At 53.0% G+C, this 19,180-nt stretch overlaps 1 protein-coding gene across 4 annotated transcripts in view; it reads right to left on the bottom strand.

The window, feature by feature from the left end:
* HSF2BP (heat shock transcription factor 2 binding protein) overlaps positions 1-19,180 on the bottom strand; it is a 156,078-nt gene that overhangs the window by 27,656 nt on the left and 109,242 nt on the right. For 3 of the 4 annotated variants that reach the window (XM_069945043.1, XM_069945047.1, XM_069945045.1), the window contains 4 exons: positions 17,424-17,607; positions 13,838-13,920; positions 9,452-9,601; positions 9,170-9,299 (listed from right to left, as the gene is read on the bottom strand). In XM_069945043.1, the coding sequence (XP_069801144.1) occupies positions 9,170-9,299; positions 9,452-9,601; positions 13,838-13,920; positions 17,424-17,577 (517 nt within the window). In that variant the 5' untranslated portion in view covers positions 17,578-17,607. The remainder of the gene's footprint in view (positions 1-9,169; positions 9,300-9,451; positions 9,602-13,837; positions 13,921-17,423; positions 17,608-19,180) is intronic. The other variant, XM_069945046.1, reaches the window with a different exon arrangement.

Here is a 19,180-nt window from a genome sequence, read left to right as displayed (position 1 = left end):
GAGGGTAAGGGGAGTGCAGCCTCTTGTGACCGCAGGAAGTGCGGCCACGAGGGAAGAGAAGAGGAACGCGTGGACCTAGGTGAGTAACAGTGTTTGTTTTTTTTTCAATGTTATATGGGAGGGGGAGCACATATACTATTGGGGAGCACAGGGGGCTATATACTATGGGGGAGCACGGGGGAGCTATATACTATGGGGGAGCACAGGGGGCTATATACTATGGGGGAGCACAGGGGAGCTATATACTATGGAGAAGCAGAGGGGAGCTATATACTATGGGGGAGCACAGGGGGGCTATATACTATGGGGGAGCACAGGGGGCTATATACTATGGGGGAGCACAGGGGCTATATACTATGGAGGAGCACAGGGGGCTATATACTATGGGGGAGCACAGCGGAGCTATATACTATTGAGGAGCACAGGGGGCTATATACTATTGGGGAGCACAGGGGAGCTATATACTATGGGGGAGCACAGGGGAGCTATATACTATTGAGGAGCACAGGGGGCTATATACTATTGGGGAGCACAGGGGAGCTATATACTATGGGGGAGCACAGGGGGGTATATACTATTGGGGAGCACAGGGGGCTATATACTATGGGGGAGCACAGGGGAGCTATATACTATGGGGGAGCACAGGGGGCTATATACTATGGGGAGCACAGGGGGCTATATACTATGGGGGAGTACAGGGGGCTATATACTATGGGAGAGTACAGGGGGCTATATACTATGGGGGAGCACAGGGGAGCTATATACTATGGGGGAGCACAGGGGAGCTATATACTATAGGGGAGCACAGGGGCTATATACTATGGAGGAGCACAGGGGGCTATATACTATGGGGGAGTACAGGGGGCTATATACTATGGGGGAGCACAGGGGAGCTATATACTATGGGGGAACACAGGGGGCTATATACTATTGGGGAGCACAGGGGGCTATATACTATGGGGGAGCACAGGGGGCTATATACTATGGGGGAGCACAGGGGAGCTATATACTATGGGGGAGCACAGGGGAGCTATACACTATAAGGGAGCACAGGGGAGCTATATACTATGGGGGAGCACAGGGGAGCTATATACTATAAGGGAGCACAGGGGACTATATACTATGGGAGGGGCGGCTATATACTATGGAGGAGCACAGGGGAGCTATATACTATGGGGGAGCATAGAGGAATATATACTATGGGGAGCACAGGGGCCTATATACTATGGGGGAGCACAGGGGGCTTTATACTATGGGGGAGCACAGGGGAGCTATATACTATGGGGGAGCACAGGGGAGCTATATACTATGGGGGAGCACAGGGGGCTATATACTATGGGGGAGCACAGGGGAGCTATATACTATGGGGGAGCACAGGGGGCTATATACTATGGGGGGGGGCACAGGGGCCTATATACTATGGGGGAGCACAGGGGGCTTTATACTATGGGGGAGCACAGGGGAGCTATATACTATGGGGGAGCACAGGGGAGCTATATACTATGGGGGAGCACAGGGGGCTATATACTATGGGGGAGCACAGGGGAGCTATATACTATGGGGGAGCACAGGGGAACTATATACTACTGGGGAGCACAGGGGGCTATATACTATGGGGGAGCACAGGGGAGCTATATACTATTGGGGAGCACAGGTGAGCTATATACTATGGGGGAGCACAGGGGGCTATATACTATTGGGGAGCACAGGGGAGCTATATACTATAAGGGAGCACAGGGGAGCTATATACTATGGGGGAGCACAGGGGAGCTATATACTATAAGGGAGCACAGGGGAGCTATATACTATGGGGGAGCATAGAGGAATATATACTATGGGGAGCACAGGGGCCTATATACTATGGGGGAGCACAGGGGGCTAAATACTATGGGGGAGCACGGGGCTATATACTATGGGGGAGCACAGGGGAGCTATATACTATTGGGGAGCACAGGTAAGCTATATACTATTGGAGAGCACAGGGGAGCTATATACTATTGGGGAGCACAGGGGAGCTATATACTATTGGGGAGCACAGGGGAGCTATATACTATTGGGGAGCACAGGGGAGCTATATACTATTGGGGAGAACAGGGGAGCTATATACTATTGGGGAGAACAGGGGAGCTATATACTATTGGGGAGCACAGGGGGCTTTATACTATTGGGGAGCACAGGGGGCTATATACTATTGGGGAGCACAGGGGTCTATATACTATGGGGGAGAGCACAGGGGGGCTATATATTGTGTAGAGCACAGGGGGGCTAAATACTATGGGGGAGCACGGGGCTATATACTATGGGGGAGCACAGGGGAGCTATATACTATGGGGGAGCACAGGGGGCTATATACTATGGGCGAGCACAGGGGAGCTATATACTATTGGGGAGCACAGGGGAGCTATATACTATTGGGGAGCACAGGGGAGCTATATACTATTGGGGAGCACAAGGGAGCTATATACTATTGGGGAGCACAGGGGGCTATATACTATTGGGGAGCACAGGGGAGCTATATACTATTGGGGAGCACAGGGGAGCTATATATTATTGGGGAGAACAGGGGGCTTTATACTATTGGGGAGCACAGGGGGGCTATATACTATTGGGGAGCACAGGGGTCTATATACTATGGGGGAGAGCACAGGGGGGCTATATATTGGGTAGAGCACAGGGGGGCTATATACTATTGGGGTAAGAGCACAGGGGGCTATATACTATTGTGGGAGAGCATAGGGGGGCTATATACTATTGGAGAGCACAGGGGGGCTATATACTATTGGGGGAGAGCACAGGGGGGCTATATACTATTGTGGGAGAGCACAGGGGGGCTATATACTATTGTGGGAAAGCACAGGGGGGCTATATACTATTGTGGGAAAGCACAGGGGGGCTATATACTACTGGGGAGAATGCACAGGGGGGCTATATACTAATGGGGGAGCGCACAGGAGGGCTGTATATAACTGGAGGAGCACATGAGGGTCTATATACTACAGGGACACTTTAAAACTATGGAGGCACAGAGGGGTGTAACTATATAGGGGAACAGAGGGGTGTAACTACTGTATAGGGGTACAAGGGACCTAACTACTGTATGTGTTGGAGCCTAAAATATTTGTCTGGCAGATTCTGGAGAGAAGATTCACAGCCAGGAGAAGACTTCAAGGTGGCCCAGGCTGGATGGAGAGAAAAAGAAAAGGTGACAGACTCTGATCGGAGAAGACGCCCCCGGTGAGTCACTGGATGTAACTGCACTCTGTTATAGGGTTGTAGTATTAGGGGTCATGATGTGGCGGTATTATGTAATGGTATCATTGGTGATATCTTTCTGTTTTGTTTAGTGCAGTTTTTATGTAATATGTAATCACTGTATGGTGGAAATAGTGTTATAAGGAAACCACTGTATGTATTGGGGCTCTTGATACAGTGTGGGGGCAAATTCAGTACATTATACCATGGGCCGTAAGGAAAGGGGGGGGGCCACTATTGAGGGCTGTGCACTGGGCCCACCAATGTATTAAAACGGCCCTGCACCACATACACGTATATATGTAACCCACCACACACGTATACATGTAACCAACCACACACACACACGTATACATGTAACCCACCACACGATACCCACAACACACACACGTATACATGTAACCCACCACACACACACGTATACATGTTACCCACCACACACATGTAACCAACCACACACAAACATACATGTAACCCACCACACGTTACCCACAACACACACATGTATACATGTAACCCACCACACACACGTATACATGTAACCAACCACACACACACACACACACACATGTATACATGTAACCAACCACACACACGTATAAATGTAACCCACCACACACACGTATACATGTAACCCACCACACACACACACACACACGTATACATGTAACCCACCACACATACACACATGTATACATGTAACCAACCACACACACACGTATACATGTAACCCACCACACGTTACCCACAACACCCCCCCGTATACATGTAACCCACCACACACAAACATACATGTAACCCACCACACGTTAACCACAACACACACGCGTATACATGTAACCCACCACACACACGTATAAATGTAACCCACCACACACACATATACATGTAACCCACCACACACACACGTATACATGTAACCCACTACACACACACACGTATACATGTAACCCACCACACACACACACACACACACACGTATACATGTAACCCACCACACACACACACACGTATACATGTAACCCACCACACACACACACGTATACATGCAACCGACCACACACACCCATATATATGTAACCCACCACACACACGTATACATGTAACCCACCACACATATGTATATATGTAACCCACCACACACACGTATACATCTAACCCACCACACGTTACCCACAACACACACACGTATACATGTAACCCACCACACACACACGTATACATCTAACCCACCACACACGTATACATGTAACCAACAACACACACACACGTATACATGTAACCCACTACACACAAACGTATACATGTAACCAACCACACACACACGTATGCATGTAACCCAACACGCACACATGTAGACATGTAACCCAACCAAACACACACGTATACATGTAACCCACTACACACAAACGTATACATGTAACCAACCACACACACACGTATGCATTTAACCCAACACGCACACATGTATACATGTAACAAACCACACACACACGTATACATGTAACCCACCACACACACACACACACGTATGCATGTAACCAACAACACACACACATGTATACACGTAACCCACTACACACACACGTATACATGTAACCAACCACACACACACACGTATGCATGTAACCCAACACGCACACATGTATACATGTAACCCAACCAAACACACACACGTATACATGTAACCCACTACACACAAACGTATACATGTAACCAACCACACACACACACACGTATGCATGTAACCCAACACGCACACATGTATACATGTAACCCAACCAAACACACACACGTATACATGTAACCCACTACACACAAACGTATACATGTAACCAACCACACACATATACATGTAACCCACCACACACACACGTATGCATGTAACCCACTACACACAAACGTATACATGTAACCAACCACACACGTATACATGTAACCAACCACACACACACCTATGCATGTAACCCACTACACACAAACGTATACATGTAACCCACCACACACATATACATGTAACCCACCACACACACACGTATGCATGTAACCCACTACACACAAACGTATACATGTAACCAACCACACACGTATACATGTAACCAACCACACACACACCTATGCATGTAACCCACTACACACAAACGTATACATGTAACCCACCACACACATATACATGTAACCCACCACACACACACGTATGCATGTAACCCACTACACACAAACGTATACATGTAACCCACCACACACATATACATGTAACCCACCACACACACACGTATGCATGTAACCCAACACGCACACACGTATACATGTAACCCACCACACACACGTATACATGTAACCCACCACACACACACGTATACATGTAACCCACCACACACACACGTATACATGTAACCCACCACACACACACGTATACATGTAACCCACCACACACACGTATACATGTAACCCACCACACACACGTATACATGGAACCCAACACGCACACACGTATACATGTAACCCACCACACACGTATACATGTAACCCACCACACACACACGTATACATGTAACCCACCACACACACGTATACTTGTAACCCACCACACACGTATACATGTAACCCAACACGCAAACATGTATACATATCTGCAATCCAGTGTAACCCACCACAGTAGGGCAGAGCTGTGTGTAACCCCCCCACAGTAGGGCAGAGCTGTGTGTAACCCCCCCCCCCCCCCACAGTGGTGCAAAGCTGTGTAACCCCCCCACAGTAGTGCAGAGCTGTGTGTAACCCCCCCCCCCCCCCACAGTGGTGCAAAGCTGTGTAACCCCCCCACAGTAGTGCAGAGCTGTGTGCCCCCCCTACAGTATTGCAGAGCTGTGTGACCCCCCCCCACAGTAGTGAAGTGCTGTTTAAGCCCCCCAGAAGTGCAGAGCTTTGTGACCCCCCACAGTAGTGCAGAGCTGTGTAAACCCCCGCACAGTAGTGCAAAGCTGTGTAACCCGTCGCAGTAGTGCAGAGCTGTGTAACCCCCCTTCCAGTAGTGCAGAGCTGTGTAACCTCTTGCAGTAGTGCAGAGCTGTGTGACCCCCCACAGTAGTGCAGAGCTGTGTGACCCCCCCCCACAGTAGTGCAGAGCTGCTTGACCCCCCCCCCCCCCACAGTAGTGCAGAGCTGTGTGACCCCCCCACAGTAGTGCAGAGCTGTGTGACCCCCCCCACAGTAGTGCAGAGCTGCTTGACCCCCCCCCCCACAGTAGTGCAGAGCTGTGTGACCCCCCACAGTAGTGCAGAGCTGTGTGACCCCCCCCCACAGTAGTGCAGAGCTGCTTGACCCCCCCCCACAGTAGTGCAGAGCTGTGTGACCCCCCCACAGTAGTGCAGTGCTGTTTAACCCCCCCCCAGAAGTGCAGAGCTTTGTGACCCCCCACAGTAGTGAAGAGCTGTGTAACCCCCCACAGTAGTGCAGAGCTGTGTAACCCCCCACAGTAGTGCAGAGCGAGCTGTGTAAACCCCCGCACAGTAGTGCAAAGCTGTGTAACCCCTCGCAGTAGTGCAGAGCTGTGTAACTCCCCTTCCAGTAGTGCAGAGCTGTGTAACCTCTCGCAGTAGTGCAGAGCTGTGTGACCCCCCACAGTAGTGCAGAGCTGTGTGACCCCCCCCACAGTAGTGCAGAGCTGTGTGACCCCCCCACAGTAGTGCAGAGCTGTGTAACCCCCCACAGTAGTACAGAGCTATGTGACCCCCCACAGTAGTGCAGAGCTGTGTGACCCCCCCCCACAGTAGTGCAGAGCTGTGTGACCCCCCCACAGTAGTGCAGAGCTGTGTAACCCCCCACAGTAGTACAGAGCTATGTGACCCCCCACAGTAGTGCACAGCTGTGTAACCCCCCACAGTAGTGCAGAGCTGTGTGACCCCCCCACAGTAGTGCAGTGCTGTTTAACCCCCCCAGAAGTGCAGAGCTTTGTGACCCCCCACAGTAGTGCAGAGCTGTGTAACCCCCCACAGTAGTGCAGAGCTGTGTAACCCCCCACAGTAGTGCAGAGCTGTGTGACCCCCTTCCAGTAGTGTAGAGCTGTGTAACCTCTCGCAGTAGTGCAGAGCTGTGTAACCCCCTTCCAGTAGTGTAGAGCTGTGTAACCTCTCGCAGTAGTGCAGAGCTGTGTAACCCCACAGTGGTAAAGAGCTGTGTAACCGCCCCCCCCCCCCGCAGTAGTGCAGAGCTGTGTAACCCCCCCCCCCCCCCCCGCAGTAGTGCAGAGCTGTGTAACCCCCCACAGTAGTGCAGAGCTGTGTAACCCCCCACAATGGTGCAGAGCTGTGTAAACCCCCCCCAGTAGTGCAGAGCTGTGTAACCCCCCCACAGTAGTGCAGAGCTGTGTAACCCCTTGCAGTAGTGCAGAGCTGTGTAACCCCTCGCAGTAGTGCAGAGCTGTGTAACCCCTCGCAGTAGTGCAGAGCTGTGTGACCCCCCCCACAGTAGCTCAGAGGTGTGTAACCCCTCGCAGTAGTGCAGAGCTGTGTGACCCCCCCCACAGTAGTGCAGAACTGTGTAACCCCCCACAGTAGTGCAGAGCTGTGTCACCCCCCCCCCCCCCACAGTAGTGCAGAGCTGTGTAACCCCCCCCCCCCCCCACAGTAGTGCAGAGCTGTGTAACCCCCCCCCCCTCCACAGTAGTGCAGAGCTGTGTAACCCCTCGCGGTAGTGCAGAGCTGTGTAACCCCTCGCAGTAGTGCAGAGCTGTGTAACCCCTCGCAGTAGTGCAGAGCTTGGTAACACCTCGCAGTTGTGCAGAGCTGTGTAACCCCCCACAGTAGTGCAGAGCTGTGTAACCCCTAGCAGTAGTGCAGAGCTGTGTAACCCCTTGCAGTAGTGCAGAGCTGTGTAACCCCTCGCAGTAGTGCAGAGCTGGGTAACCCCTCGCAGTAGTGCAGAGCTGTGTAACCCCCCCACAGTAGTGCAGAGCTGTGTAACCCCCCCACAGTAGTGCAGAGCTGTGTGACCCCCCCACAGTAGTGCAGAGCTGTGTAACCCCCCACAGTAGTGCAGAGCTGTGTAACCCCCCACAGTAGTGCAGAGCTGTGTAACCCCTCGCAGTAGTGCAGAGCTGTGTAACCCCTCGCAGTAGTGCAGAGCTGTGTCACCCCTCGCAGTAGTGCAAAGCTGTGTAACCCCTCGCAGTAGTGCAGAGCTGTGTAACCCCTCGCAGTAGTGCAGAGCTGTGTCACCCCTCGCAGTAGTGCAAAGCTGTGTAACCCCTCGCAGTAGTGCAGAGCTGTGTAACCCCTCGCAGTAGTGCAGAGCTGTGTCACCCCTCGCAGTAGTGCAAAGCTGTGTAACCCCCCCCCCAGTAGTGCAGAGCTGTGTAAGCCCTTGCAGTAGTGCAGAGCTGTGTAACCCCTTGCAGTAGTGCAGAGCTGTGTAACCCCTTGCAGTAGTGCAGAGCTGTGTAACCCCTTGCAGTAGTGCAGAGCTGTGTAACCCCTTGCAGTAGTGCAGAGCTGTGTAACCCCTTGCAGTAGTGCAGAGATGTGTAACCCCTTGCAGTAGTGCAGAGATGTGTAACCCCTTGCAGTAGTGCAGAGCTGTGTAACCTCTTGCAGTAGTGCAGAGCTGTGTAACCCCTCGCAGTAGTGCAGAGCTGTGTAACCCCTCGCAGTAGTGCAAAGCTGTGTAACCCCCCCCCCCCCCCACAGTAGTGCAGAGCTGTGTAACCCCTTGCAGTAGTGCAGAGATGTGTAACCCCTTGCAGTAGTGCAGAGCTGTGTAACCCCTCGCAGTAGTGCAGAGATGTGTAACGCCTTGCAGTAGTGCAGAGCTGTGTAACCCCTTGCAGTAGTGCAGAGTTGTGTGATTTATCTCCTGACTAATAGGGAGGTAATATAGTAATAAGCATTCTCACGGTGCTCAGGCCTATTACATAACTCACTTGTGATGGTACCGGCCAGACCAAGAACAAAGCAACTTTCCTCTGGGTCCTCATCCTGACTGACAGCGACGGACTCCACAAAGCTGCTCACAGTCTGGGCGGCCAAGCTGAAGAACTCTGTGGTCTTTTCCTGCCCAACAGAACAAGAGGAGCCACCACTGTTACGACTACACACAGCAGGGGGCGCTCCTGTCACCTCCTTGCTTCTTCTACCCTTTATAAAATGGGTGATCCCCACCCCCACAATCCCAAACCAATATGAGTATCATCCTCATCACTCACCATTCCCAGAATGCTCCTCACCGTCTCCTCCCTAATAGAGACTCCCCACAATAATGTGCACAGTGCAGACCCCATGTGAGTGCAAAAGTCAACCTGCTGGACTGAATGATTTCGTAGTTGAATGAGCTGAAGAAGAAGAGCGAGGTTCTCCTGCACAGATAAGGACAAAAACATGAACCCAAGGATCCCCAACACCCCAAAAATGTCATAAAACACCTGCCATACACCGGCCTGACACCAGCTCCACATCCTGCCACATACCTGCCTGACACCAGCTCCACATCCTGCCACACAGCGGCCTGACACCAGCTCCACATCCTGCCACACAGCGGCCTGACACCACCTCCACATGCTGCCACACAGCGGCCTGACACCAGATCCATATCCTGCCACACAGCGGCCTGACACCAGCTCCACATCCTGCCACACACCGGCCTGACACCAGCTCCACATCCTGTCACACACCGGCCTGACACCAGCTCCACATCCTGCCACACACCGGCCTGACACCAGATCCATATCCTGCCACACAGCGGCCTGACACCAGCTCCACATCCTGCCACACACCGGCCTGACACCAGCTCCACATCCTGTCACACACCGGCCTGACACCAGCTCCACATGCTGCCACACAGCGGCCTGACACCAGCTCCACATCCTGCCACACACCGGCCTGACACCAGATCCATATCCTGCCACACAGCGGCCTGACACCAGCTCCACATCCTGCCACCAGCTCCACATGCTGCCACACACCGGCCTGACACCAGCTCCACATCCTGCCACACACCGGCCTGACACCAGCTCCACATCCTGCCACACACCGGCCTGACACCAGCTCCACATCCTGCCACACACCGGCCTGACACCAGCTCCACATGCTGCCACACAGCGGCCTGACACCAGCTCCACATCCTGCCACATACCGGCCTGACACCAGCTCCACATCCTGCCACACACCGGCCTGACACCAGCTCCACATGCTGCCACACACCGGCCTGACACCAGCTCCACATCCTGCCACACACCGGCCTGACACCAGCTCCACATCCTGCCACACAGAGGCCTGACACCAGCTCCACATCCTGCCACACAGCGGCCTGACACCAGCTCCACATGCTGCCACACACCGGCCTGACACCAGCTCCACATGCTGCCACACACCGGCCTGACACCAGCTCCACATGCTGCCACACACCGGCCTGACACCAGCTCCACATCCTGCCACACACCGGCCTGACACCAGCTCCACATCCTGCCACACACCGGCCTGACACCAGCTCCACATGCTGCCACACACCGGCCTGACACCAGCTCCACATGCTGCCACACACCGGCCTGACACCAGCTTCACATGCTGCCACACAGCGGCCTGACACCAGCTCCACATCCTGCCATACACCGGCCTGACACCAGCTCCACATCCTGCCACATACCTGCCTGACACCAGCTCCACATCCTGCCACACAGCGGCCTGACACCAGCTCCACATCCTGCCACACAGCGGCCTGACACCAGCTCCACATCCTGCCACACACCGGCCTGACACCAGATCCATATCCTGCCACACAGCGGCCTGACACCAGCTCCACATCCTGCCACACACCGGCCTGACACCAGCTCCACATCCTGTCACACACCGGCCTGACACCAGCTCCACATGCTGCCACACAGCGGCCTGACACCAGCTCCACATCCTGCCACACACCGGCCTGACACCAGATCCATATCCTGCCACACAGCGGCCTGACACCAGCTCCACATCCTGCCACCAGCTCCACATGCTGCCACACACCGGCCTGACACCAGCTCCACATCCTACCACACACCGGCCTGACACCAGCTCCACATCCTGCCACACACCGGCCTGACACCAGCTCCACATCCTGCCACACACCGGCCTGACACCAGCTCCACATGCTGCCACACAGCGGCCTGACACCAGCTCCACATCCTGCCACATACCGGCCTGACACCAGCTCCACATCCTGCCACACACCGGCCTGACACCAGCTCCACATGCTGCCACACACCAGCCTGACACCAGCTCCACATCCTGCCACACACCGGCCTGACACCAGCTCCACATCCTGCCACACAGCGGCCTGACACCAGCTCCACATCCTGCCACACAGCGGCCTGACACCAGCTCCACATGCTGCCACACACCGGCCTGACACCAGCTCCACATGCTGCCACACACCGGCCTGACACCAGCTCCACATGCTGCCACACACCGGCCTGACACCAGCTCCACATCCTGCCACACACCGGCCTGACACCAGCTCCACATCCTGCCACACACCGGCCTGACACCAGCTCCACATGCTGCCACACACCGGCCTGACACCAGCTCCACATGCTGCCACACACCGGCCTGACACCAGCTTCACATGCTGCCACACAGCGGCCTGACACCAGCTCCACATCCTGCCACACAGAGGCCTGACACCAGCTCCACATCCTGCCACACAGCGGCCTGACACCAGCTCCACATGCTGCCACACACCGGCCTGACACCAGCTCCACATCCTGCCACACACCGGCCTGACACCAGCTCCACATGCTGCCACACACCGGCCTGACACCAGCTCCACATGCTGCCACACAGCGGCCTGACACCTGCTCCACATCCTGCCACACAGCGGCCTGACACCAGCTCCAAATCCTGTCACACACCGGCCTGACACCAGCTCCACATCCTGCCACACCGGTTTGACACCAGCTCCACATCCTGCCACACACCGGCCTGACACCAGCTCCACATCCTGCCACACAGCGGCCTGACACCAGCTCCACATCCTGCCACACACCGGCCTGACACCAGCTCCACATCCTGCCACACATTCGCCTGACACCAGCTCCACATCCTGCCACACAGCGGCCTGACACCAGCTCCGCATCCTGCCACACAGCGGCCTGACACCAGCTCCACACAACGGCCTGACACCAGCTCCACATCCTGCCACACACCGGCCTGACAGCAGCTCCACATGCTGCCACACACCGACCTGACAACAGCTCCACATGCTGCCACACAGCGGCCTGACACCTGCTCCACATCCTGCCACCAGCTCCACATCCTGCCACACCGGCCTGACACCAGCTCCACATCCTGCCACACACCGGCCTGACACCAGCTCCACATGCTGCCACACACCGGCCTGACACCAGCTCCACATCCTGCCACACAGTGGCCTGACACCAGCTCCACATCCTGCCACACAGCGGCCTGACACCAGCTCCACATCCTGCCACACAGCGGCCTGACACCAGCTCCACATCCTGCCACACACCGGCCTGACACCAGCTCCACATGCTGCCACACACCGTCCTGACACCAGCTCCACATGCTGCCACACACCGGCATGACACCAGCTCCACATCCTGCCACACACCGGCCTGACACCAGCACCACATCCTGCCACACACCGGCCTGACACCAGCTCCACATGCTGCCCCACACCGGCCTTACACCAGCTCCACACACCGGCCTGACACCAGCTCCACATCCTGCCACACATCGGCCTGACAGCAGCTCCACATCCTGCCACACACCGGCCTGACACCAGCTCCACACACCAGCCTGACACCAGCTCCACATCCTGCCACACACCGGCCTGACACCAGCTCCACATGCTGCCACACACCGGCCTGACACCAGCTCCACATCCTGCCACACAGCGGCCTGACACCAGCTCCACATCCTGCCACACAGCGGCCTGACACCAGCTCCACATCCTGCCACACACCGGCCTGACACCAGCTCCACATCCTGCCACACACCGTCCTGACACCAGCTCCACATGCTGCCACACACCGGCATGACACCAGCTCCACATCCTGCCACACAGTGGCCTGACACCAGCTCCACATGCTGCCACACACCGGCCTGACACCAGCTCCACATGCTGCCCCACACCGGCCTTACACCAGCTCCACACACCGGCCTGACACCAGCTCCACACACCAGCCTGACACCAGCTCCACATCCTGCCACACACCAGCCTGACACCAGCTCCACATCCTGCCACACACCAGCCTGACACCAGCTCCAAATCCTGCCACACCGGCCTGACACCAGCTCCACACACCGGCCTGACACCAGCTCCACATCCTGCCACACACCGGCCTGACACCAGCTCCACATCCTGCCACACACTGGCCTGACACCAGCTCCACACACCGGCCTGACACCAGCTCTACACACCAGCCTGACACCAGCTCCACATCCTGCCACACCGGCCTGACATCAGCTCCACACACCGGCCTGACACCAGCTCCACATCCTGCCACACACCCCATATCCTCTCACACATCCCACAGCCACATCATGCCAAACACTTCACACCCGGCATGGAGGACAGCCTTTGTTAGGGTCATTACATCTTTTGCTCTTATGAATTCACTCTGGGCTGTCTGTAATCGAGCTTTCATATGTTCACAGTCCAGTTCTCTCTCCTCCAGAGCTAAGGAAAGAAAGACAAAGCAGGCAGAGCCGTGTGGTCACAACATGTCCAAAATACAAATGCAGGTCATAATATGAAACACTATTACCCCCACAGACACCATATACCCCACCACCATAGAGACTTTGTACCCCACAACGATAGAAAGAAGAGCCCACAACCATAGAGACGGTAAACAGTCACCACCATACAATACATTACCACCACCTTACAGTACACCGTCACCACCATACACTACACCAACACTACCTTACAGTACACCATTATCACCATACAGTACACCCCACCACTTTACACTACACCAACACTACCTTACAGTACACCATCATCACCATACAGCGCACCCCACCACTTTACAGTACACCATCACTACCAGAAAGTACACCATCACCACCAGAAAGTACACCATCACTACCAGAAAGTACACCATCACCACCAGAAAGTACACCATCACTACCAGAAAGTACACCATCACTACCAGAAAATACACCATCACTACCAGAAAGTACACCATCACTACCATACATTACACCATCACCACCAGAAAGTACACCATCACTACCAGAAAGTACACCATCACTACCATACAGTACACCATCACCACTAGAAAGTACACCATCACTACCAGAAAGTACACCATCACTACCAGAAAGTACACCATCACCACCAGAAAGTACACCATCACTACCAGAAAGTACACCATCACTACCAGAAAGTACACCATCACCACCAGAAAGTACACCATCACTACCATACATTACACCATCACCACCAGAAAGTACACCATCACCACCAGAAAGTACACCATCACTACCATACATTACACCATCACTACCAGAAAGTACACCATCACCACCAGAAAGTACACCATCACTACCAGAAAGTACACCATCACCACCAGAAAGTACACCATCACTACCATACAGTACACCATCACCACTAGAAAGTACACCATCACTACCATACAGTACACCATCACCACTAGAAAGTACACCATCACCACTAGAAAGTACACCATCACTACCAGAAAGTACACCATCACTACCATACATTACACCATCACTACCAGAAAGTACACCATCACTACCAGAAAATACACCATTACTACCAGAAAGTACACCATCACTACCAGAAAGTACACCATCACTACCATACATTACACCATCACTACCAGAAAATACACCATCACTACCAGAAAGTACACCATCACTACCAGAAAGTACACCATCACCACTAGAAAGTACACCATCACTATCAGAAAGTACACCATCACTACCAGAAAGTGCACCATCACTACCAGAAAGTACACCATCACTACCAGAAAGTACACCATCACTACCAGAAAGTACAGCATCACTACCAGAAAGTACACCATCACCACTAGAAAGTACACCATCACTATCAGAAAGTACACCATCACCACCACACAGCGCACCCCACCACTATACAGTACAACACCATCACTATACAATACACCATCATATAGTACACTGTCACTACCATACTTGGGTATAATGATATCACCTGTGATACTACCTGATGGGTATAATGATATCACCTGTGATAATACCTGATGGGTATAATGATATCACCTGTGATACTACCTGATGGGTATAATGATATCACCTGTGATACTACCTGATGGGTATAATGATATCACCTGTGATACTACCTGATGGGTATAATTATATATCACCTGTGATACTACCTGATGAGTATAATGATATCACCTGTGATACTACCTGATGAGTATAATTATATATCAGCTGTGATACTACCTGATGGGTATAATGATATCACCTGTGATAATACCTGATGGGTATAATGATATCACCTGTGATACTACCTGATGGGTATAATGATATCACCTGTGATACTACCTGATGGGTATAATGATATCACCTGTGATACTACCTGATGGGTATAATTATATATCACCTGTGATACTACCTGATGGGTATAATTATATATCACCTGTGATACTACCTGATGAGTATAATGATATCACCTGTGATACTACCTGATGAGTATAATTATATATCAGCTGTGATAATACCTGATGAGTATAATTATATATCACCTGTGATACTACCTGATGGGTATAATGATATCACCTGTGATACTACCTGATGAGTATAATTATATATCACCTGTGATACTACCTGATGGGTATCATTATATATCACCTGTGATACTACCTGATGAGTATAATTATATATCAGCTGTGATACTACCTGATGGGTATAATAATATCACCTGTGATAATACCTGATGGGTATAATGATATCACCTGTGATACTACCTGATGGGTATAATGATATCACCTGTGATACTACCTGATGGGTATAATAATATATCACCTGTGATACTACCTGATGGGTATAATGATATCACCTGTGATACTACCTGATGGGTATAATGATATCACCTGTGATACTACCTGATGGGTATAATGATATCACCTGTGATACTACCTGATGGGTATAATGATATCACCTGTGATACTACCTGATGGGTATAATTATATATCACCTGTTATACTACCCGATGGGTATAATGATATCACCTGTGATACTACCTGATGAGTATAATTATATATCACCTGTGATACTACCTGATGGGTATAATTATATATCACCTGTGATACTACCTGATGAGTATAATGATATCACCTGTGATACTACCTGATGAGTATAATTATATATCAGCTGTGATACTACCTGATGAGTATAATTATATATCAGCTGTGATACTACCTGATGAGTATAATTATATATCACCTGTGATACTACCTGATGGGTATAATGATATCACCTGTGATACTACCTGATGAGTATAATTATATATCACCTGTGATACTACCTGATGGGTATCATTATATATCACCTGTGATACTACCTGATGAGTATAATTATATATCAGCTGTGATACTACCTGATGGGTATAATGATATCACCTGTGATACTACCTGATGGGTATAATGATATCACCTGTGATACTACCTGATGGGTATAATGATATCACCTGTGATACTACCTGATGGGTATAATAATATATCACCTGTGATACTACCTGATGGGTATGATATCACCTGTGATACTACCTGATGGGTATAATGATATCACCTGTGATACTACCTGATGGGTATAATGATATCACCTGTGATACTACCTGATGGGTATAATGATATCACCTGTGATACTACCTGATGGGTATAATGATATCACCTGTGATACTACCTGATGGGTATAATTATATATCACCTGTTATACTACCTGATGGGTATAATGATATCACCTGTTGGTGGCCATGAGGACTGGAGGTGAGAAGCACCTCACACAATACCATCATCTATAGAGGATAAGTGAATAGCATAGTATGTGGGACAGGACCCCAGAAGAAGGGCAGCTGTGCACTATGCTCTGGTAAAAGACTGGATGAACGTGACACTCAGGGCAGGAGGCTCAGAGTCCTAGGGCATGGACATGATGGAGGTCACTCACCGCTCTCCGCCACCTCCAGACGTTGTACTGTCTCCAGCAGATCTTGGTTGAGGATCCGGGGCAGAAATTCCTTCACTTGCATCACTTCAGTAGTCAGACGCTCTAAGTCCCTCCTCCTGACTAACAAAAACTCTGCCTCCTGTGAGCCAGACATCACTGACAGCAGCTTATCACAAACCAGTACCTAAGTATACACAAGGACAACTATGGATAGGGGATATGGCTACACAGGAGGGCGGGGGATATGGCTACAAAGGAGGAGGGCGGGGGATAGGGCTACACAGGAGGGCGGGGGATACGGCTACACAGGAGGAGGGCGGGGGATACAGCTACACAAGAGGAGGGCGGGGGATATGGCTACACAGGAGGGCGGGGGATAGGGCTACACAAGAGGAGGGCGGGGGATACGGCTACACAGGAGGAGTGGGGATACGGCTACACAGGAGGGCGGGGGATAGGGCTACACAAGAGGAGGGCGGGGAATACCGCTACACAAGAGGAGGGCGGGGGATACAGCTACACAAGAGGAGGGCGGGGGATACAGCTACACAAGAGGAGGGCGGGGGATATGGCTACACAGGAGGGCGGGGGATATGGCTACACAGGAGGGCAGGGGATATGGCTACACAGGAGGGCGGGGGATAGGGCTACACAAGAGGAGGGCGGGGGATACAGCTACACAAGAGGAGGGCGGGGGATACAGCTACACAAGAGAAGGGCGGGGGATATGGCTACACAGGAGGGCGGGGGATATGGCTACACAGGAGGGCGGGGGATACGGCTACACAGAAGGGCGGGGGATACGGCTACACAAGAGGAGGGCGGGGGATACAGCTACACAAAAGGAGGGCGGGGGATATGGCTACACAGGAGGGCGGGGGATAGGGCTACACAAGAGGAGGGCGGGGGATACGGCTACACAGGAGGAGTGGGGATACGGCTACACAGGAGGAGGGGGGATACGGCTACACAGGAGGAGGGCGGGGGATACGGCTACACAGGAGGAGGGCGGGGGATACGGCTACACAGGAGGAGGGGGGGATATGGCTACACAGGAGGAGGGCGGGGGATACGGCTACACAGGAGGAGGGCGGGGGATACGGCTACACAGGAGGAGGGCGGGGGATACGGCTACACAGGAGGAGGGCGGGGGATACGGCTACACAGGAGGAGGGCGGGGGATATGGCTACACAGGAGGAGGTCGGGGGATACGGCTACGCAGGAGGAGGGCGGGGGATACGGCTACACAGGAGGGCGGGGGATACGGCTACACAGGAGGAGGGCGGGGGATACGGCTACGCAGGAGGAGGGCGGGGGATATGGCTACAAAGGAGGAGGGCGGTGGATACGGCTACACAGGAGGGCGGGGGATACGGCTACACAGGAGGAGGGCGGGGGATACGGCTACACAGGAGGAGGGCGGGGGATACGGCTACACAGGAGGAGGGCGGGGGATACGGCTACACAGGAGGAGGGCGGAGGATATGGCTACACAGGAGGAGGGCGGGGGATATGGCTACACAGGAGGAGGGCGGGGGATACGGCTACGCAGGAGGAGGGCGGGGGATACGGCTACGCAGGAGGAGGGCGGGGGATACGGCTACGCAGGAGGAGGGCGGGGGATACGGCTACACAGGAGGACGGTGGATACGGCTACGCAGGAGGAGGGCGGGGGATATGGCTACAAAGGAGGAGGGCGGTGGATACGGCTACACAGGAGGAGGGCGGGGGATACGGCTACACAGGAGGAGGGCGG

The sequence above is a fragment of the Dendropsophus ebraccatus genome, chromosome 11, assembly GCF_027789765.1.
Source record: "Dendropsophus ebraccatus isolate aDenEbr1 chromosome 11, aDenEbr1.pat, whole genome shotgun sequence".
In the NCBI taxonomy this organism is placed as follows: domain Eukaryota; kingdom Metazoa; phylum Chordata; class Amphibia; order Anura; family Hylidae; genus Dendropsophus; species Dendropsophus ebraccatus.
Note: the sequence above shows the minus strand (reverse complement) of the source record. Positions and strands in the feature narration are given on the sequence as shown.